Source organism: Asterias amurensis, chromosome 17, assembly GCF_032118995.1.
Source record: "Asterias amurensis chromosome 17, ASM3211899v1".
Lineage (NCBI taxonomy): Eukaryota > Metazoa > Echinodermata > Asteroidea > Forcipulatida > Asteriidae > Asterias > Asterias amurensis.
The window spans coordinates 13,965,450-13,989,251 of record NC_092664.1 but is presented as its reverse complement, the minus strand read 5'-3'; the positions used below and the strand labels follow the sequence as shown (position 1 = coordinate 13,989,251).

General features: G+C 38.0%; 1 protein-coding gene across 1 annotated transcript in view; it reads right to left on the bottom strand.

The window, feature by feature from the left end:
* LOC139949758 (vacuolar protein sorting-associated protein 11 homolog) overlaps nucleotides 1-23,802 on the bottom strand; it is a 30,556-nt gene that overhangs the window by 4,651 nt on the left and 2,103 nt on the right. The window contains exons 3-22 of the mRNA XM_071948293.1: nucleotides 22,755-22,928; nucleotides 21,280-21,500; nucleotides 17,725-17,869; nucleotides 16,078-16,167; nucleotides 14,926-15,062; nucleotides 14,244-14,305; nucleotides 13,652-13,731; nucleotides 12,863-12,942; nucleotides 12,180-12,333; nucleotides 11,267-11,413; nucleotides 10,657-10,848; nucleotides 10,273-10,378; nucleotides 7,388-7,521; nucleotides 6,026-6,160; nucleotides 5,392-5,480; nucleotides 4,455-4,529; nucleotides 3,283-3,460; nucleotides 2,213-2,334; nucleotides 1,508-1,603; nucleotides 631-757 (exon numbers count right to left, since the gene is read on the bottom strand). Of these exons, the coding sequence (XP_071804394.1) occupies nucleotides 631-757; nucleotides 1,508-1,603; nucleotides 2,213-2,334; nucleotides 3,283-3,460; nucleotides 4,455-4,529; nucleotides 5,392-5,480; nucleotides 6,026-6,160; nucleotides 7,388-7,521; nucleotides 10,273-10,378; nucleotides 10,657-10,848; nucleotides 11,267-11,413; nucleotides 12,180-12,333; nucleotides 12,863-12,942; nucleotides 13,652-13,731; nucleotides 14,244-14,305; nucleotides 14,926-15,062; nucleotides 16,078-16,167; nucleotides 17,725-17,869; nucleotides 21,280-21,500; nucleotides 22,755-22,928 (2,544 nt within the window). The remainder of the gene's footprint in view (nucleotides 1-630; nucleotides 758-1,507; nucleotides 1,604-2,212; nucleotides 2,335-3,282; nucleotides 3,461-4,454; nucleotides 4,530-5,391; nucleotides 5,481-6,025; nucleotides 6,161-7,387; nucleotides 7,522-10,272; nucleotides 10,379-10,656; nucleotides 10,849-11,266; nucleotides 11,414-12,179; nucleotides 12,334-12,862; nucleotides 12,943-13,651; nucleotides 13,732-14,243; nucleotides 14,306-14,925; nucleotides 15,063-16,077; nucleotides 16,168-17,724; nucleotides 17,870-21,279; nucleotides 21,501-22,754; nucleotides 22,929-23,802) is intronic.

Sequence of the window (23,802 nt, the reverse complement as noted above, 5' to 3'; positions counted from 1 at the left end):
TTCGCTATAGTGTCTCTGGGGCCCCTCTGCGCTTAACACATATTAGAATGGAACATGCTGTTGGGACCAGTGAAGAAACCATGGGCACGAGGCTGGTTCCAAATGGTCAACCACAGTGGTCAACCAATGGTCGACCAGCCTGGGTTCGAGTGCAAATAGTCAACCTTTAATTAACCATTGTGCACACTCGAATATGTCCTATCCTACATTAGTGAACCCATTTTATACCCATGTCAGCCAACTTATTCTGCATTAGTGAACCCAGTTCATACCCAATCAGCCAACCTATCCTGCATTAGTGAACCCATTTTATACCCATGTCAGCCAACTTATTCTGCATTAGTGAACCCAGTTCATACCCAATCAGCCAACCTATCCTGCATTAGAGAACCCATTTTATACCCAATAAGCCAACTTATCCTGCTCTAGTGATCCTATTTTATACCCAATAAGCACACCTAACCTGCATTAGTGAACACAGTTTATACCCAGTTGGTCCATCTAACCAGCATTACTGAACCTAGTGTATACCCACTCCATCCATCTAACCAGCATTACTGAACCTAGTGTATACCCACTCAGTCCATCCAACCAGCATTACTGAACCCAGTTTACACCCAGTCCACCCACCTGTCTATGGAATTGCTCATGTAAATCCTTGCTCTGTTCCTGAGCTCTAATGATATCCATGACTTTGTGGTTCTCTGGTGCACATGCTGGACACTCTGCATCATTCTCTGCATAGCTCTCAAAACAACTACATGTACACAGGAAAGGGAAAAAAATACCGGTTAGGGTTGGAATTTCTTGACCTCGTAATAATAATTACAAGACATAAGACATAAGAGATAAGAAAACTTAATTGATCTCCAAAAGAAGAAATTGCAGTGCTCACACAAGTAAAAAAAAAAAAAAAAAAACCACACCAAATAAAACTAAAACATCATTTGTAAGCCACACTTTTGTGGCCGAGTGGTTAAGAGCACCGGATTCAAGCTCTGATGTTTGATCAGCAGAGCATGGGTCCGAGTCCCGGTCGTGACACTTGTGTCCTTAAGCTTCAAGTTTACACTCCATCAAGGAATCTTCGATCAAGTTCCATGCTTCTCCTCATTGAACCCAAGTCTCGACACTCATGGGGTGACAGGTCTTTTTCTTCAGCCGCGCCACGCATCTGGAACTCTCTACCACTTAATCTTCGATCTTGTCTTTGTACTGCAAAATTCAAGTCTCTTCTCAAAACTTATCTTATGTCACAGGTTTTCAATGACTAATTTTGTTGTGTCTGTTTTTCTTTGTGTTGTGTTTTGTTTTTGTTTTGTTTTTGGTTTTACTGCGCCTTGAACACCCAGCAGGGTGGATATGTGCGCATTACAAGTCTTATTATTATTATTTATTAGACACTTAACCATGATTAGACCCTTGCCTTCGAGAAAGACTCTGTACTGCTAGGGTCTAAACGCCAGACCATTAACTTTTCTTTTCTTCACAAAAGCTAATGACTTACTGTTGGTGGTAGGAATGCTGACAGAGAAAATGAACTGATGGTAGCTCCAAGTTGTGGTTACAAATACTGCACTTGGAGACTTGAAAGATCTTGGCACTAAATAAAGGAATTTAAAGGAACATTAACAGATTGGATGCTAACAAAACACAGGAAAACACGTCTTTAACATCTATTAAAACACGTCTTGTCAACTATGGTCCACTGTAAGCTAAAGCAGTAGTCCCGGTCGATTGTCTACCTTCCGCCCGGGTAGTAGTAAAAAAGCAGGACAGTTCTTTTCAGAACTGAGAAGTCTCCCGAATTCTGAAAATCTGCTCTGCAGTAGTAGAAAAATAGCAAGACAGTTCTCTAAAGAACAAACTCTACGTGGCAATTACAAGTAGGCTTTTTTCTTTACACTGCCCCCTTTTTTTGTTGGGTCGTTCTATCCATCTTGTTCTATCCATCTTGTTAGGAAGTGAAATTCTATTGCTATGGTTTTATTCTTTTTTTTTTTTGTTGGGTTGTTCTATCCATCTTGTTAGGAAGTGAAATTCTATTGCTATGGTTTTATTCCATAATCTAGTTTTCTTCTCTAGAAAAACCGGTACACTCAATGAGTTCCAATGTACTAAACATGCATGCCTGTGTCACGTTCATATTTGGGTTTTTATTAAAGTTTCTCTAATGATATTACCTGCACACCAAATATATATTAAATCTTACCTTGTCTTCATCTCCTCTATCTGAACCCTCATTTTCTCCGTTTCTTCTCGGTATTGTTTGACAAGACGTTCATCTTCTGAGATCTGATCATTTTCTTGTTGAAGTCTTCGGATGATGTAATCCTATACAATAAGAAGTCAGTTAACTGGACATGAACCTTTAGGTGCTAATGGTGCACAAGGCGGTCGCCAAAAACATGTCAAATTGGACTTTGATAGACGGTCGCCAAAACATGTCAAATTGGACTTTGATAGACGGTCGCCAAAACATGTCAAATTGGACTTTGATAGACGGTCGCCAAAACATGTCAAATTGGACTTTGATAGACGGTCGCCAAAAACATGTCAAATTGGACTTTGATAGACGGTCGCCAAAACATGTCAAATTGGACTTTGATAGATGGTCGCCAAAACATGTCAAATCAGTCTTTGATAGACGGTCACCAAAACATGTCAAATTGGACTTTGATAGACGGTCGCCAAAACATGTCAAATTGGACTTTGATAGACGGTCGCCAAAAACATGTCAAATTGGACTTTGATAGACGGTCGCCAAAACATGTCAAATTGGACTTTGATAGACGGTCGCCAAAAACATGTCAAATTGGACTTTGATAGACGGTCGCCAAAACATGTCAAATTGGACTTTGATAGATGGTCGCCAAAACATGTCAAATCAGACTTTGATAGACGGTCGCCAAAACATGTCAAATTGGACTTTGATAGACGGTCGCTAAAACATGTCAAATTGGACTTTGATAGACGGGTATAACTTAAACACTACAACTACCATATAAACCGTTCTCATTTGGTTGTTTAGAGCGGTTGTGGAGCTTTTGGAAAAAGGGGACACTCTGGAAATAAATTGAGAAAAACACGGTTGAACTTTTTAAATTTTTTAAAATTAATCTGTGGACCAAAGAGTTAACTAATGTAATTTTTTTTTTATTGGATTGTACAATGTTTAAGTGTTGACGTGCCATGGCCGCACCAGGTGCAAGCTCAGGTGTTTTTAATCAGCAGAGTGGAGATTGTGTGGACCAACAGTAGGAGGGTTAATAATTAACTAACCTTCACAACAGAGAGTGTAGCAGTTGAGTTATGAGCAAGAGTCTGAACGACCATGAGCGGTGGCAGTAGATTATGACGATCAATCTGGCATAGAGCCTCGATGATATACTGCTTACAGTTCTCTTCTTTACGGGCAAAGTAGGAGAGAGTCTGCACCCACAGATTTGGATCCTGAGTCCTAAGAAAAGAAGAAATCATAAAATCTTAGGATCATTCTTGGTTAATAGTCTTAAAGAAGGCAGAGGACACTATTGGTAATTGTCAAAGACTAGCCTTCACAGTTGGTGTATCTCAACATATGCATAAAATAAACCTGTGAAAATTTAAGCTCAATCGGTCATCGAACTTGCGAGGAAATAATGAAAGAAAAAAACACCCTTGTCACACGAAGTTGTGTGCGTTTATATGGTTGATTTCGAGAATTCAAGTTCTTAAATCTGAGGTCACGAAATCAAATTTGTGAAAAATTACTTCTTTCTCAAAAACTATGGCACTTCAGAGGGAGCTGTTTCTCACAATGTTTTATACCATCAACCTCTCCCCATTACTCGTCACCAAGAAAGGTTTAATGATAATAAATATTTTGAGTAATTACCAATACTGTCCACTGCCTTTAAAAGACATTTATAATGCGCAAAAACATATCCACCATAGGGTAGCTCAAGGCGCTTTCAAGAGGAAAATTTATTACAAATGGTGGTCATAAGGTGTGATTTCAGTTTGGATTTTAAACTATCAACAGTCCCACATGTCTTCACTGCGTTTGAAAGTTTGTTCCACAATCGAGGGGCGATAGTGGCAAATGCTCGATGTTAAAATTTGCCACTATCGCCATAAAAAATACTATTGTTGGTTTTTACCCATACACACAGATGTGTGGTAGCACTGTATATTCAGTACTTACCCGAGTTCTGTGACAAAAATCACTGGAGAACTAGAGAAACAAAGAGTCAGAAGGTAAAAGAACTGTTTCCTTTTTTTTTTTTCTTAAAAGCTTTTTTTTGTGTTTGTGTATCGATTTAACCTGTTTATTGTTAATTCCATTTTTCTTAACTCTGTAAAAACTTTGAATGTCGTCAACCATTTGGATGTTTTTTATTTCAGATAAATAATCCATTAATATATGAAAGCCAGAGAACCAGCGAAAATAAATTGCCATGTTAATAACTTACCCATATCTCTTGCAGCAATCTATGACTTGATCGTACTCATTGTTCTCCATATGATAATGCAGAATTTGCTGGTAACTGTTAAGGACAGGACAAAAATACATTCATAAATACCTCAGACAGTTTCGCTATTCCTATTGGTGGAGAGCGCATATTTCTATATTTTTCTTCTCAATTCAAGATAATAAAAATGCTCATGTCAGATATGCGTCGCAAAACTGCATGATAATCGACTACGCCCGCTGGTCTAACATTGATTCCCTTATCTATAAACATCTATAAACACTAATGCTATTTTTTTAAATTATTATTATTATTATTAAACACAAAAAATAGTGCCTTGAAAATTTTGTCAAACATCAAGAGGCTGGACATTAATTGTAATTACTCAAAATAACTGTTAGCATGAAAAACTTAACTTGTTACGAGCAGTTATTAAAAGACTTCAGGTCTGAAGCTTGTAATTATGCATTTGAAAACACACACTATTGTGCAACAAGGCTGTCTTTTCTTTCATTATTATCTTACAACTTCGATGACCAATTTAGTTCAAATTTTCATAGGTTTGTTATTTTGTGTAAAAAATGTTGAGATACACCAAGTGAGAACACTGGTCTTTGAAAGTTACCAAAGGTTTCCAGTGTCTTTAATACCAGAAGGAGACTTTGTAAACAAAAATAAAACGAAAAGGAAAACCAAATGCTTGAAAGTTCCTCAGGATTCACAAGATTTAAGGGGAAAAGGCATCCTTTTTTGTTGTCAAACTTTAGAAACCTGTTTTCTTCTTGTCCATTTTGCTTTTACAGTTACGGTTTGATTCAAATGCAAGGGAAATAACTACAATTTAAAAAACAAAAACATGTTTCTATAACAAATTCAGCAGACAGATAAAACAATTTATTCCTTTTCCAAGTTTGAAAACAGATTGAAATGAACTTACAGTTTTGACTTCTCATAGAGGAATAGAATTCCTTTCTTGAAATTGTGCATCTGGCATAAAACCAGGGCTTGGTCGATGTCACAATGATCCTGGAAATAAACAAACAAACAAATTCAAATGAATTGATTGATCCATTTTGCCCCGATCCCTAATGTAATACGTATCACGATAGCAAACAAGAATAAGTCTCATACTTCAACAAAACATAGCTTCCTACCAAGGAGGAAAAGCCCTTGGCCCAATAGACCGATCCATTAAGCTCCACCCACGACGCACGTGTGAGCAAGAACACGTGAGCCTCTTCAATGCCTTTCTGCACAATCTGCCGTGCGCGCCAAGCATACGCGCTAGCATGTCGGACCTTCGTTGCGTTGTGATTGGTCAATACGCAATGGGGCGGAGCTTAATGGATCGGTCTATTTCACAAGGCTGTTTACAGGTAAGCAAATTTGTTTGTTTTTCACCATGATTTCTCATGTGCTTCTCGCGGGTTAGCCAGCATTTACCCTTGCTTACAGATAACAGCTTTATGAAATAGAAATTCTGCAAAGGGACGCTCCGTAAGCACAAATCGGCTGCTTACATGTTTTATTGAAATTGGATAGGCCTTGTACATTGTCTTTAAGAAACTTACATCTGATGTTTGTAGGAGGTCCATAGCTCTTCGATTCAGCTCAAGACGATTCCGCCTCTCATCTTCATGGGCCATATCGTGAAGATATAACTCAAGTAAGGTGTTGTAAATCAGATTGGAGGACTCTGGTTGAACCTACAAACAAACAAACAAACAAACAAACAATCACAAATCGAGCCATCAAAGCCATCCAGACAAAAGACAGTTTCAAAACAGCATTTTTTTTAAAGACACCGGACACTATTGGTAATTTTCAAAGACCGGTCTTCTCACTTTGTGTATCTCAACATATGCATAAAATAACAAACCTATGAAAATTTGAGCTTATTGGTTGTCGGAGTTACGAGATAATAATGAAAGAAAAAACACCCTTGTCACACGAAGTTGTGTGCTTTCAGATGCTTGATTTTGAGACCTCAAACTCTAAATCTGAGGTCCCGAAATCAAATTCATGGAAAATCGCTTCTTTCTTAAAAACTACGTTACTTCAGAGGGAGCCCTTTCTCACACTGTTTTATATTATCAACCTCTCCCCATTACTCGTTACCAAGTGAGGTTTTATGCTGATAATTATTTTAAGTAATTACAAATAGTGTCCACTGTCTTTAAGGAACATTTTTTTTCTAATTCCAAAGAGATTACTTCTTATTCTGCTGCTGTTTTTACCATTCTGCTCTGGCAAGGGCACTTTAATTAGGAAAATGTAAATTTTCATTGGAACAACTAGGGCACCAAAAAGCTCAGCAACATGGCAATCTAAAGCCATTTGCGTGTTAGATTTGAATAAAGTCTGGTGCAATGACGTGTTTAGTCACAATGTAGGCCTACCACTTCATTTAAATTCCTCAGACTATAGAGTCAGTTGCTATGTCAATAGGTTCGGGGCAAGTCTTTGCATAGCAACCTCCAGATAAGCAAACCCTGGTACCATTGTGCTATACACATCCCTTCAAAAAGTTGTATGGGCAGGCCAGTATGCTTCGTTTTTGAAAGGGCAGGGGCACCAAGGCATTTTCTTCTTGGTAAAGGGCACCCTATGATAAAATTGCAAATTTCTACTGGAGCATTTCAAGGGCACCAAGGCAATGACCAGGGGGCACGGAGGCAATCGCCTTCGTTGCCTCCGTTAAGTATCAGGCCTGTATGGGTGTTCACCATCTCTTACTTAACTACGCAAAAGATTGCCCCTTATCATGTGGCATAGCAACTGTCTCGATAAACTGAAAAATTCCAATTTAAATGGTAACTTGTGATCAAGCACGTCATTGACCAGACAATATTCAGATTTAACACGCAAATGGCTAACTGCTGTGGGTGCGATGGGTTATTTCAAGGTCTGGAAGTTGATGGGGGTCGGCATACCTTAATCATGTGCTCTAAGAACTCCATTAATTGGCGCGAGTTGTTGACAAAGATATGGATGAATTCTTCTGCGTTGGCTTTGCGTACGGTTGGTATGACGTCTCCACTCAGCATGCTGGAATCAATCAATGGCTCTGAAAGAAACAAACATTTACAAATGTTTTAACAGATGTTAAATTTGCATCGGGGATAACAAATATGGTATTTATTTTTGGTTTTTACCCATATACATGAACACCGATGTGTGTTAGCACTGTTATACTTGCTGCTTTCCCAAGTTCTGTTTGCAGTCCCCGCTGCTAAAACATAGGATTCGAACTGACTCTACCTACAGGGCAATCTCGGTGGTCTAATTGGTATGACAGAGTTGCAAAGCGTGTGGGTTCGAATCCCACCCAGGTAATATGCCTGTGATTTTTTTAACACTGGAAAGTAGAGTATACTGTCCTTACATACATCGGTGTACATGAGTATGAAAAAAAAAAATGTATATCTACAAATGTCTTAATAATTTGGGCCAAGCATATTTAAAATCGTGCTAGGTTTTTTACAACCCAGTTCAGGAAGAGTCGGCTTGGAATTCTTTAATAACAGAACAACAGTAGCAAGTAGCCACAACTGTGCATGCAAAAGAATGCATGTTCGGGCAAACTCCTTGGTAACGAGCAACTGAGAGCTGTTGATTGTATAAAACATTGTGAGAAATAGCTCCCTCTAAAGTAATGTAGTTTTTCGAGAAAGGTACTTTCTCACTCAGGCCTGATGCCTTTTATTAGGATCTTAAAGAACACAAATTTGTGCAAATGCATGTTTTTTCTTTCAGTATTCTTTTTTAAATTTGATGACCAATTGAGTCCAAATTTTCCTAGATTTTTTATTTTATGCGTAAAATTGGGATACACCCAGTGAGGATACTAGTCTTTGTGACAATTACCAAAGGCGTCCAGTGCCTTCAAGAAACTGAAAATAACATCCAAAATTTAAAGTTGATTGAATGCAAGTTTGACTTCCATGTTTGTATTTTTGTTTCAGTTAATTGTTTTTTAATAGCTGCTTTTCACAGTAGCCATAGCACATTCAAAAGACATAAAGGGGCATGCTACACTACCCAGAATTCTGTAATGCATGCAACTCCAAAACAAACAAGCTTCAATCATCCCCTTTCACTCTCCCCCACCCAAAATAGGGATCTATCAGACTTGATTTTCCAGCTAGCTGTGTCTAGCGCTGAACCAAATAGATTAGGAGCGACTCTAGATCAACCATAATAAATTTTGGTTTCAGACAGCTGAACTGAACATAACAAGGCGGCCCAGAGTCGTTTGGAAAGAATGCAAACAGTCGATCTTTCGACTTCTAGCATGCCAGTCAACTAGATTTTGTTTTACCCCAGATTTTGTTTTACTGTGCGCTTTCACACTGTGTCCCTATTCCATGGAGTTTCGGTGGCCAATTTGCTGGGGCAGACAAGGGGTGGACTTCACAAAGAGTTAAAGGCATTGGACACTATTGGTGATTACTCAAAATAATTATTAGCATAAAACCTTAATTGGTGACGAGTAATGGGGAGAGGTTGATGGTTTAAAACATTGTGAGAAACAGCTCCCTCTGAAGTGCCATAGTTTTCGAGTAAGAAGTAATTTTCCACGAATATGATTGCGAGACCTCAGATTTAGAACTTGAGGTCTCGAAATCAACCATCTAAACGCACACAACTTCGTGTGACAAGGGTGTTTTTTCTTTCATTATTATCTCACAAGTTCGATGACCAATTGAGCTCAAATTTTCACAGGTTTGTTATTTTACGCATATGTTGAGATACAACAACTGTGAAGGCTAGTCTTTGACAATTACCCATAGTGTCCACTGTCTTTAAGACTATCTCAAGGTAGGACGAGTTACTTGCCCTAACTTAGGACTAGCCATCGTTTTTAATATCTCCTAGGACTAGTCCTAACTCCTAGTCCCAACTCTTTGTGAAATCGTCCCCAGGGCAGACCGGGCGTAAAGCGATCATAGTATGAAAAGACCGGCCGAACCCGGTGAAAAGGGCATAGTGTTACAACTGGGCATTGAATACTATTTACACACTATCACAATAAAACAACATAAAACAAATAAAGAAAATGTATCACAATGCATCTAAAGCTCAAAGACACTCATTTTAAAAACCACCCAAAGGGTGCACATAACATCACATGCAAATTTAGACTTTTACCGCCATCAACTCCAACTTGCAGGAAATTTGCAACTAGAGGGAAAAAAATGATGAAATATTACTCTAACCGCTGACTGTAAATCTCAAAGTCTGCTTTTCTTTTCTTTTTGTACAGTTTAAAGCTAAAGCATGGTGTGGATAAATAGGAAAAACTATAAATAAATTTGCGCGTACAACCATGTGTAAATCTCTTTTGCGTGAATGTTGGCTCTGAAAAGAGCCTGGGTGGTCTCAATGCTTTGAACGGAATACTACATGAAAAGAGCCGGTGTCGTCTTGATGTTTCGAACAGTAAACTCTCAGGGATTAACGGTTCGAAACGTCGAGACCACACCGACTCTTTTTAGAGCCAAAACACCCAGTATACTGTTCGAAACGTCGAGACATAGAGAATACTGTTTGAAATGCCTGGACCACACCTGCTCGAACAGTAAACTCTCAGAGATTAACGGTTCGAAACGTCGAGACCCCACCGACTCTTTTTAGAGCCAATACTCCCAGAATACTGGTCCAAACGTTGAGATCCCACTGAGGCAAAACTCCCAGTATACTGTTTGAAACGTCGAGACGGAGAGAATACTCTTTGAAATGTCTGGATCACACCTGCTCTGTATGCTGTTCGAAAAATTGTGAATGGCCCTGAATGGAACGCTGGTGTAATACTTACTGTCACTAGGTTTGTAGTCTGTACACAGGATCTTAAGAAGGTCTGTTGTATCTTTAGGGACTTCGTTCATTAATGTCTTCCCATATTTCTTCATATTGTCCATCGCCTGACAAGAATCAAAAGGATAAAGTGAAATAATCAGATATTCAGATATTTTAATAATCCTAGAGATGAGGGAGGGTATGAATTTGATTGCATGGCCCCATGACCTGTTTGGAAACCTGGCATCATGCTGAAGCAATATTGGCCCCATAATTAAAACAAGAATTGATCTGCTCGTCATTGGTGGACTTAAACATGTTAAACAATGAAAAATTGATTCATCTGTTCATTGCCCACCACTACAATTGGTCTAGCTACGACCCTGCAAACAAACCAATTTACCTCAAAGAATTCCAGCTTAGCGATGTATGTGAGAGACTTCTGGTAGTTCTTGATGTCTTCAAGTTGTATCTTGAGGTACCAGTCATGTTGACCGTGTTTCTCGGCTAGGAATAAGGCATGTTTGTAGTAACCGGCCTGACGGCAGACCTTGATGGCTGTCTCTACGTCAAAATCAACCTCCTTGTCTTTGGTCTGTTTGCAACACGGAAGAGAAAACGAACCCCAATGATTATTGCATGAAAAATAATAATAGTATCAGCATTTATCAATTTTGGTTCAAACGCGGAGCTGCTGCAGAGAAACACCTGTCACCCCAAGACCTCCTCGTTCAAGCTTCCTGGAGCTTTTTAGCCTATATTCATAAATACTTCAGACAGTTTCGCTATTCCTATTGGTGGAGAGCGCGTCACTTGGGTGTGTATAAACAAATTGTTTATGACCAATGACCGGTAAAAAGTGTTAATTCATGGGCGTGACACGGGACCTTGCACCTGTTCTTAAAAGACAGTTTCTTCATTCCTATTGGTCGAGAGCAACAGCTGAAACAGTTGTGCCACATCACGCGATGGCTCATTGATTGATTGATTGATTGATTGATTGATTGACTCACCATGATAAACTCATCTAGTTTACTGTTATCTTTGAGCTTGGTATAACAGTTGAGTAGAAGCGTAGTGTGATCCTCATTGGCTAGGGACTGCTTATGCAGAGCTTGTAGGTAAGCTGTCAAGTTATGAATTCTCTGAGCGTCCAAGAACTGTAAAAAAAACCACAAAAACAACAACACATGAACATGTTTAGTCATCACCCTACAACAGACCCTGTGACAATCCATGTTACACATCCTTTGAGAGACCCTGTGAGACACCCTATGGCAGACCATATCTCCCGATAGGTAGCTAATTATTTCCTTTTGGTTATTCTCTAGATTTGCTTCCTCTTATCTCAATGTCTTTGTCAGATCATTGTTGTCATTATTTATTAACTCGTTACTTATCTCATGGAGACCGGTTCATACTTCCTGCGAGTGCGGTACGTATTTGACGTCACAAATTCGCAACGAAGAATTCAAAACAGTTGAAACCTGTTCAAGCGAAACATTTGCAGCGAAATCAAGCTGGGGGATGTCAAAATTTGCAACATGGAAATAAATGTAATATTAAAGTTGAGGTTAAAGAAGGTCACCAAATCACCTTCCTAATGACATAGGATGGTTCCAGATGTCCAATGGTGCGTATATATTGTGATAGAGCGATAGAGCACATAGACCTGGTGACACACCCTATGACAGATCAGGTGACACACCCTATGACAGACCCTGTTACACACCCTTTGACAGACCATAGAAGGTAACCAACTCACCTTTCTAATGACATAGGATGGTTCCAGATGTCCAATGGTGCGGATATATTGTGATAGAGCACATAGACCTGGTGACACACCCTATGACAGATCAGGTGACACACCCTATGACAGACCCTGTGACACACCCTTTGACAGACCATAGAAGGTAACCAACTCACCTTTCTAATGACATAGGATGGTTCCAGATGTCCAATGGTGCGTATGTATTGTGATATAGCGCCATCATGATCTCCCTTGCTGTACAGATGATCTCCATATTGAGTGAAGATGTCGATGAGTCCATCGTAATCGTAATGCTGGCTCTTGGCAAGACTGTGAAAAGACAAATAAGATGGAAATATTTCTCCCGAGAATTGCTGCTCGTATGATCATTAGAATCAGTGAGCTGAATTTGATTCGAGTCCATCATAATTGTAATGCTGACTCTTGGCAAGACTGTTGAATGACAAGACAAAATAAAAAATACTTAGGTTGTGACTGAAAGTATTTCTCTGACGGATCGATACTTAAGAACGGTATGAACTTAAGAATCTGTAATCTTTCAGATTTGAACTTCTGCTTTATCTCTCATGTTTTACCAATCCGGCCGTACTATTTTGAAGTAATACTTATATAGAAGAGTTTGCGGTAACACAATGTAATAATCTCTAAATGAGTTGGGGTGGTTCTGAAAAGAACCGTTGGTTTCACTCGACGTTTCAATCAGTATGCTCTGATCGTCTTCTGGAGAATGCAGAAGCACCCCAACTCATTTAGAGATTATTACATGGTGTTAACGCAAACTCTTCTATGTCTTATCTCCACCATGCAAAGTTCCAAATCCTATTTAAGTAATACTTACTTAATCGCCAGACTGTAAAGGTTCTTTTTAAAGAGAATCTCCAGTTTGGTTTGCGTGTCCTTCTCTAGAAGATGATAGAGCTGCAATAAACCGAAGATTCAAACTCAATAAACATTCGTAAATACGATAGACAGTTTTGCTATTCCTATTGGTGGAAAGTGTGGCATGTGGGGGTGTTTAAATGGTTGATAATGACCAGCTGGAGCCGTTTATAACTGGTTGTTTTCGGATACGCTTAGATGCATAATACTACGCACACGAATGCATATCCAAAAACTGTCTCAGTCATAAAAATGTAACACACGTACAGAGCTCAAGGAGTTTGGAAAACGGATAAGTTTTACAGAGCACATGTGACCAATGGCTTTACGTCCCATCCGAAGGACGAAGTAATGGTTAGGTGTCTTGCTTAAGGACACAATTGTCACGACTGGGGATTCGAACCCATACTCTGCTGATCAGAAACACCAGAGTTTGAATTTGGTGCTCTTAACAGCTCGGCCACGGCATATTTATATCAAATCTAATCCCATTTTAAACATCCTTTGTCCTCACCACTTCACTACTATTGGTTCATAGCCACCTATATTGTCTCTGAAATAGAAACTTTGATTGGCTGTTATTTTCCCGCTTCTTTCTGGATCCTTTCCTTAATCCCTTTCCCCCTCTCTTTTTCTATAAATGGATATGTATTTGCTTGTACTTGTTTTATGCCTCTGAAGAAGGTCCGGATTGGATTGAAAGCTAAGGCCATCTACCCTATTCATTCAATTTAATCCTATGTAATACCTTTCTGTCTCCTCCAAGTACATAGATTGATCCCCATTCCTGGACCACATCCAAGACTTCCGGTACTGGGGCAAGATAAGCTGCAAAAGAAAAGAAGAAAAAAAAGCAAATTTTCAACTATTTGGAATCACAAAATCTTCAACAATTTTTGCGGCAAATAGCCTAAAATATAATCAGCTTGAAAGGGTCTGGTATGACTTTTTGAAGGACACAAAACACAGATTTACATTAAACTCACATGGTTGGAATATAATGATGGTAGAAAGCTTCCCTTAAAATATAAACTGCTGATGAGGTGCTGTAGTTTTTGAGAAATGAATTAAAACATTATTTAAGCATCTAAAGCGTGTTTTCGTGACATTGTTTTACTCATTTCTCAAAAACTACAGCACCACAGCTAGTGATATTTTAAGGGAAGCTTTATTTCATCATTATCTTCAAATAATGTATATCTGTGGACATTGTGTTTTGTGTTACAAAAAATACTCAAATCCTTTAAACCGTGTAAATACAGAAATCTGTCGATGCTTGTGTTTTTGTGTTGTACAAAAAGTACCCAGACCCTTTACCAAAATGGTAATTTATTACTCACCAATGAATTTATTCTGAATATCGTAGACTGTGACTGTATCCATCACAAGCTGCTGCCCGCCTCTGATTGGTCAAAGAGCAAATCAAACAAATTCACTAAATTACACAATTTAAATATCAATCAGAGTCAATGTTTTCCCTAGATCATAAAAATAGACTCCAAACATAGAAGTACTTTATGGCTTTGGATACTACTTTTGTATTGGTTAATACGCAATTCGGCATTTCGTTGAAAACCTTGAAACTCGAAACTGTAATTGTCGGAAATAGAAACTCTGCCAGTGGTGGTTGGACTATTTGCACTCGAACCCAGGCTGGTTTTCCATTGGTTGACTACTGTGGTTGATCATTTGGAACCAGCCTCGAGCCCATGGTTTCTTCACTGGTCCCAACAGCATGTTCCATTCTAACATGTGTAAAGCGCAGAGGGGCCCCAGTGACACTGTAGCGAAAAGGCGGAAGGTTGACGAGACTTCCAAATGAGTCGTTCGAGTGAGTGCGTCACTGCGCATGCAAGTTGCTGGTCAGTAGTCAACCACAAGTCAACTAAATGTGGCCACTCGAACTTGCTCTTAGCATGTGCGAGCACAAGCTCAGAGCCGCACAGAAAGACCGTTATGTCTGCTGCCGCTAGCGTCTCAAAAGTTTCCCACTTGGGGATGGGAATGGGGCCTTGTACTTACGAGCCTAGATTTCTGGAGAGCATTTTGCTGTCTTTGGTAACGACGACGAGATAGCCTCGATACCAATGTAAGAGAGTCTTCTTCCCTTCAAATGCTAAGCATGGACCTCTTCCATCTGGCTGGTAGAAATACACCGCCTGTAGACATCATCAAAGAAATAAATCAGAATGTAAAGAACATTTGAAAAGGTGGTCGATTTTTTGAGATATTACCGAAAATCAAGAGTGAATGTGTCCAGACAGGAAAATTAATCCCTTATCTGTGAACAATCTGAGAAGTGTTAATGTAACCCGGAAAAAGGGTACACTTAGAAAAAGAATGAATAAAGCTAAATAAAAATGCTAACTATGGGGGCACTCGCTTGAACAAATGAGAAAAAACCAAGATCGGATAGGGCTAAGACGCGAGGAGATGCACAAAATAGGAACAGTGACTCAAAGTGTAGGTTTCTCAAAAAAAAAAATAAATAAATAACTGTGCAATAAAACAGCTGAAGGGACAATGTAAACAGGAAAGGCAATTAACTAGAACCTGGACTTAACTTGAATATAAACAATGGATGTTCTACCCTTACTACATTAACACTAACAGTTTCTGATGCTGTTTTCATCTGATATATCTTTAAATAATTATTGTTGCATTACTTAGATGTGAAATGTTTCTCAAAATACTTTATACTATCGAAAACTGCTGTAGGCTTCCAACAAAAAATCACCATTAATTTTTAGAGTGATTATCAAACACACACCTTTAAATTTACAGGATTTGGGTACTTTTTGTAACACAAAACACAATGTCCACAAATTTACATTAAACTAATTACACCGTTTGAAGATAATGATAGTAGAAAACTAACCTTAAATTACTACTTGCTGAGGTGCTAAAGTTTATGACAAATGAGCAAACCAATGTCATGAAAATACGTTTTACATGCTAATATAATTTTGATCTCCTAAAAAGAAAATTACTTTCGTGACTTGTTTTTAATCATTTCTCAAAAACTACAGCACCTCAGAAAGTAATATTTTAACTGTGTGAGATGAATGCAAATCAGTGGACATTGTGTTTTGTGTCCTACAAATAGTACCCAGACCCTTTAAAAGAGGGAGGGGGTTGGGGGCTGGGTGTTGATCTTATTGGTCAGGTACTCACATCTTCTCGACCAATGACAAACTGATTAAACTGTGTCGTATCACTCATGACTGCACAGTGAATGGGGCATCCATGTAGGTCAAGTACTTCCTATAAGGGAAAGAAAAAATAACACATGAACCTCCAATATTGTCATCTATGTAAACTTTGTCAGGCCTGATACTTCACGGTGGCAACAAAGGCAATTGCCTGCATGCCCCCTGGCCATTGCCTCGATGCCCTTGAAATGCTCCAGTAGAAATGTACAATTTCCTCATGGCGCCCTAGCAGGTCAAAATTCCAGTTGAACCTAGTTACACTGGGTTTAACTGGAACTAGTTAAAAATCAGTTGATAAACTAGTTAGACACAGTTAAAACCGGTTGGTTTAATATGGAAAATGGACAGAAACCAATTGGTTTATAATTTAAACCTAGTTGAATCAGTTGATAAACTAGTTAAACCTAGCCCAAACCAGTTGGTTAATATGGAAAATGGACAAGTTTGGTCACTATCCAGTTGACCCCGGTTAACCATTTAGCCAATGTACCGCCCAGCCGCCTATAGCGATACACTGTATGCGGTACGAGGAAACCTCGCTAGCTTGTGTTTGTAGAAAAAAAGGAACATCAAAAGAAAACTCGATAGTCATTAGTAGGTCTATGCATCTGTTAATATATCTAGTTGTTATAGATCGTTATTAATTCTCCCTTCACAGTTGACTTGTCGAAGCTAATGATGATGAAATAATTTAGCTCTTACGAAAAGAAAAAAACGCTCATTAGTAAAAAGGAAATTGATCATCATTTATGATGATATTGTCGAAAATTAACGCCTTCGCATTTAATCAGTATGAGCATTGAGCCAGACAAAAACCTTGAAAAGCTATTGTGTCCATTTTATCCGTGCACAAAAATATTCGCCATAAAAATTACCGTAGCCGTTTAACGACTTGTACTTTTATACAAATATTACCGAAAGGGTAAGGGTCCTTGCCCTTTCAAAAACGAAGCACACAGGCTTGCTGTGTATCTTTATAGGATGAAGACCAAGAACATGAGAAAAAAAACTGCTTGAAATGTCAAGACCACACCGTTTTTTTTTTTTTTAGATCGAACACTCCCACAAAGGTTGTCCCCGCAAGTTTACCCTTTATTCATGATTATCCTAAGGTTGATACAACTTGAAAGTGTGGTATGGCTAAAGAAAGGTCCACACCTCAAAGACAGTGGACACTATTGGTAATTGTCAAAGACTAGTCTTCACAGTTGGTGTATCTCAACATATGCATAAAATAACAAATCTGTGAAAATTTGAGCTCAATTGGTCGTCGAATTTGCGAGATAATAATGAAAGAAGAAAAAACCCTTGTGTCACAAAGTTGTGTGCTTTCTGATGCTCGATTTCGTAACCTCAAATTCTAAACTTGAGGTCTCGAAATCAAATTCGTGGAAAATTACTTCTTTCTCGAAAACTACGTCACTTCAGAGGGAGCTGTTTCATACCATCAACCTCTCCCCAGTACTCGTAATCAAGTAAGGTTTTATGATGATAATTATTTTGAGTAATTACCAATAGTGTCCACTATCTTTAAAGAATATGGTCAAAGATAAAGTTTAGAGAATAGTGAAGGGCTGGCGCCCTCTCGTGGCGAGGTTTAGTTACTCACTCGATGAGAATCTTTTCCACTCAGACTAAAGGAGCTGACACTGGTCTCCGTGGCAACAAACAACACATTGCTCCGCTGTGAGTGTCGGAATGCTAGTCCTGTGATGGGAGTCTTGTCTTGGAAAATGGTTTTAAATTTGTTGTGTCTAGAAACAAAGGGCATGTAAAATAGTTTACAATTAACAGATGTTTTAATAAATACAATGCAAAAAATACTTAATGGCCTGACGTTTCGACCTTTTTGTTGGAAAAAAAACAGTTAAAATCACAGAGCAATGTTTTCAGGAGAGTCGCATAAACACTTTGTACATGCTAAAATGATTTTTTTTTTGTCTCATGAGACGAAAATTATTTTCCTGACATACATGTAGTTTTATTCATTTTTCAAAAACTCAAGCACCTCACCAAGTCATGTTTTTCAGGGAAGCTTTCTACCATCATTATCTTCAAACTGTGTGAGTTTGATGTCAATTTGTGGAAATCGTGTTTTGTGTTGTACACAAAGTGCCCAAACTCTATAAAGACATTGGACACTTTCGGTAAACAGTATTGTTCAAGGCCCACACTTTGTGTATCACAACTTCTATATAAAATAACAAACCTGTGAAAGTTTAGGCTCAATCGGTCATGGGAGTCGGGTGAAAATAACGGGAAAACCCACCCTTCTTTCCACACGTTTCGCCGTGTCATGACATGTGTTTAAAATAAATCCATAATTCTCGATATCGAGAATTGATATTGTTTTAATAGTCTAGACCAGATTTCCAAAAAGGGCTCTAGTTAAGGAAGTGAGCGGCATTTTTGAGTAAAAGTTGGTACCATACCTGATTTAACTAATTTGGGGGTGCTGAATCCGAAAATGGTGGATACCAAGGCAAATTTTTAGTCCTTCACCCTGAAAAATCAAATTTAAAACAATACAGAAAATCTAGCAGACGACGGACTTCTCACGTGAAAAAAAGGTCAGGTTCTGCTGTGGTTCCATATTGATGTTGTCAGGATACCATACAGGGCAGGTACCCGGGTGCAGGTCAGGTATCCGTAACAAACTTTTGATTGTACTGGATGGATATACAACCAAATTGCACTTTCAGAGGGACCAACATGTGCTTCCAATGTCAATTTGAGTTTTTTTTTTATTTGATGTTTTTTCTAATAAGTTATTTACTATTTGAACATAATTTCTCTGTTGTTAAAAGCACAAACCGTTGATTATTTTCTCTTATAATGTAGGCCTACACTACACAGGTAGGCCTACCAGGTGTGTCTAGACTCAACAATGATACAGAAAATTGTATTGTATATCAACTTTTCAGTGCTCCCTGTTTTTGAATAGGTCAACTTTTAGTGTTCACACTCATGGCTTGAAATTATCTTACACAAGAAGACGATAGCCAGATTCCGAAACAAAGGAAAAAAAATAATAAAAAATAGTAAGTTAAAAATGAACCTAGTCGTAAAAAATGTCTAATACCCAGTGGACTTCTTTGCAATGTGATAGTATATGATTTTTGATTTCGATGACTCTGTACATGTTATAGTATAGGGTTTAAGTTGATGCTGGAAAGGATGACATACACTGAAAAGAAGATGCCTCCTTGCACCAAGCTGTTGTATGTGTTTCAGTGTTGTTTCAGTACTACAAGGATACCTTCGCCGGTATACTTCTATCATAGCATAACATAAAACCAGGTTAATTTTAGGAAAAACACTATTGGATTTTGGAAAATATCAGCTTGAATGGAATGCTTTGATGCGTCGATTCCATAGAAGCATTTTTGTAATGTCATGTAACTGTATCTCCCCAAAGGAATTGTGCATGTTTACATTTGCTTATCAGTTTCCTGAATGATGGTCCATCTGCATGATGATTTGTGTTTTTCGCAAGTCATTATTCAATCGAATTGCAATGTGTTGTGTACTATTAATTCTGTATTTTCTTTTATAGAAATGTCTCTGTAAGGACAGGGATGGGAGCCCAAATACTACAAAACATTTGTTTATAATTTATATACATTGGATTATTTATTGGAAATAATATCAAACTGAAACACTTCAAATATCGCTTGATTTTCGCACTCTAAGTATCTTGAACTATTCTGACCAAAAAAAGCTGACATACAAAAATAAAGTAGGAATCTATACTTTGAATAAAGAGATATTTGTTTTTTCCCTTGTTCTTCACACCCAGCTGAAAAGAGAGGGGTGGATTAATTTATCAATGGAGGGGATACAAATTTTGTTGTCCTTTGTTTCTGAATCTTACTATCGTCTTCTTGTGTGAAATTTGTCTGTGTGTACAAACACGACTAACAATGCGTTATACTGCCAACAAACAAACAAACAAACTGGATTTTTTTCAATTGTTAGCCTACAACAGTTAGATTGGTTCGTAAACTGTGGAGAATACTTTTTAAAACGAGGGAGAATTGTAATCGAAAAATTAGTTACTTTAAAATCCTTTAATTCATTTTTTTTTACTGGTAAGATAGTTTCAAGCCATGAAATATCATTGTTGAGTCTAGACTACACCTGGTAGGCCTACCTGTTTAAGTAGTGTATATAGGCCTACATTATAAGAGAAAATAATCAACGGTTTGTGCTTTTAAAGGCAGTGGACACTATTGGTAACTTCTCAAAATAACTATCATCATAAAACCTTTCTTGATTACAAGTAATGGGGAGAGGTTTATAGTATAAAACATTGTGAGAAACAGCTCCCTCTGAAGTGACGTAGTGTTCGAGATAGAAGTAATTTTCCCACGAATTTAATTTCGAGACCTCAAGTTTAGAATTTGAGGTCTCGAAATCAAGCATCAGAAAGCACACAACTTCGTGTGACAAGGGTGTTTTTGTCTTTCATTATTATCTTGCAACTTCGACGACCGATTGAGCTCAAATTTTCACAGGTTTGTTATTTTATGCATATGCTGAGATACACCAACTGTGAAGACTAATCTTTGAAAATTACCAATATAGTGTCCACTGTCTTTAACAACAGAGAAATTATGTTCAAATAATAAATAACTCTTTATTAGAAAAAACACTTACTCAAATTCTTTCAAAATGACATTGAAAGCACATGTTGGTCCCTCTGAAAGTGCAATTTGATTGCAGATCTACCCAGTACACTCAAAAGTTTGTTATGGATACCTGACCTGCACCCGGGTACCTGCCTATTTTTCACGTGAGAAGTCCGTCGTCTGCTAGTTTTTCTGTATTGTTTAAATTTGATTTTTCAGGGTGAAGGACTAAAAATTAGCCTTGGTATCCATCATTTTCGGATTCAGCACCCCCAAATTAGTTAAAACAGGTATGTTACCAACTTTTACTCAAAAATGCCGCTCGAAGTTGTTTTTTTTGAAATCTGGTCTAGACTATAATGTTTTCTCAAAAAGTAAAGCATTTCATGGAATAATATTTGAAGAGAAGTCTTTCATCATTACCTTCTGTAAACCCTACAGGAAAGTTATTTGTAAATCTGTGAACTTTTAATTTGTTTACTACACCGAAAGTGTCCAATGGCTTTTAAACATACAACTTATTCTCCACTGACCTGTCTCTTGTCACATCTCCCCTGACCAGCGTGACACTACCGTCCTGGAATCCGATGGCCATCATAGTCAATGTCTCGCTGACGGCTAGCACCGACACGTTAGATGGTTGATTACTCCCTGGTAGCGCCCTCGTGATGCGCGAACACGTTGGATTGCGCATCTTGTCCTGTTTGTCCAGATTCCATACCTTGATGATGGGATTGATGCCTGGCTCATCTTGCTGAGCACACAAATAAAACAAAACATTTTGAAAATTGATCTGAAAAAATGATGATGATAGCGCATGGCGGCGCCCAGCGCTTGCACGCCTGGATCGGTCTACAGTGTACATTTGTATTTGTGTACATTTTATGGAATGGGCACAATTGGCCTATAAGTCAATAAAGTATTTTTATTTGTTTTAATGTTCTGAAGACTTGAGGCACTGTACACATTTGGTAATTGTCAAAGACCAGTGTTCTCACTTGGCGTATATCAACATAACCATATAAAACAAGCCTGTGAAAATTTGGACTCAATTGGTCATCAAAGTTGCGAGAAAATGATGAAAGAAAAAACACCCTTGTTGGACGAATTTGTGTGCTTTCAGATAGGAATAAAAGACTTCTAGCTAGAAGTCTTTTAGTATTTGAGTGAGAAATTACCTCTTTTTCAAAAACTACGTTACTTCAGAGGGAGTCGTTTCCCACAATGTTTTATAATATCAACAGCTCTCCAATGCTCGTTACCAAGTCAGTTTTTAAGTTAATATTTGTTTTGAGTAGTTACCAATTGTGTACCTTCCCTTTAAAACAAACTCTTTAGTAAATGAGTTTTATTGTTCCTCTCAGTCCTAAGTAAATTTGTGTAATACTGTCTCGATTAAAGCCATTGGACACTTTTGGTAAACAGTATTGTCCAAAGGCCCACACTTCGTGTATCACAACATATATATAAAATAACAAACCTGTGAAAATTTAGGCTCAATCGGTCATCGGAGTCGGGAGAACATGTTTCCACACGTTTCGCCGTGTCATGACATGTGTTTAAAATAAATCCGTAATTCTTGTTAGCGAGAATTGATAATTGTTTTAATGTTTTCTCATAAAGTAAAGCATTTCATGGAATAATATTTCAAGAGAAGTCTTTCACCATTACCTTCTGTAAACCCTGTAAGTTATTTGTTAATCTGTGAACTTTTTTTTTTTCTGTTCCGAAAGCGTATAATGGCTTTAATGTATTTTTACAATTGTATCTACTGTCGATGCATTTTTACTGTTTGGGACGCCCTGTAATACGGGTCATGTGGTATAATTTGTTTGGACTGTGGTATTTCCTGGCTTTTACTAGTTGTTATTTTTTTAACCAATACTTTGTTATGCGCTTGTGTACATTTTATGGAACGGGTGCAATAAAAAAACAATAAATTATTACTATTATTCGAATTAGGTGCCAACCAAACTGTGAACTATCCGCTTCAATCAAATGTACTTACTCCAATTGACACCAAGATGTTGTGCTGTTTGAGTTGATATAAATGAGTCACACGAAGCTCGTACGCTCGGAATCCAGAAATCTCCAAGTTACGATCCAGAAAGAAAAGATTTCCTTCGGAGTCTCCCAGCGTGACTTGACCGCGCCCGCTGGCACATGCTGTGATGTCAATGTCCTATTCAAGAAATTACAGAGGTAATTGAAGATAATATCAGTAAAAAATAATATTGGAATGTTATAGCACACATAATAACATATCTACGTACCAATGAGGTGTTCAAGCATGTCAATGTTCAAGGCACTTACACTTTTTAGACAGGTTTTGAAGTTTAAAGGCAGTGGACACTATTGGTAATTACTCAAAATAATTGTTAGCATAAAACCTTACTTGGTAGCTAGTAATGGGGAGAGGTTGATACACTGCTAAAAATGGTATTCTTGAAAGAAGAAAAACATCTTATTTTAAGAAAGTTATTCTTGTGTCACTCCCTAGAAAATATTTTCTAGGGAGTGACACAAGAATAACTTTCTTAAAATAAGATGTTTTTCTTGTTTCAAGAAAACCATTTTTAGCAGTGTAGTATACAACATTTTGAGAAACGGCTCCCTCTGAAGTAACATAGTTTTCGAGAAAGAAGTAATTTTCCACGAATTTAGAGGTTAAAATATTAGAGGTTGTACTCTTGCGTTACTGCAGTACTGCTTCTCAGATTCAACGGCCACTACTGCCATAACAGTGGGGCAAACCCTTTCTCTCAACGAGAAGTAAAACAGGTTCTTTTACATGCATTTATAACACAACACACAGGACCTACGTCATAAAAACGAGTGACCATTCACAGATGTCAATAGACATTTGGTGTTTAAAGCCATTGGACCCCTTTGGTTCAGAAAAAAAATAAAAGTTCACAGATTTGCAAATAACTTACAGGGCAATAGTGAAATACTTCTCTTAAAATATTATTCCATGAAATGCTACAGTTTAGAGAAAACAGCAAAACAATATAAATTCTCGTTAACGAGAATTACGGATTTCTTTTAAACACATG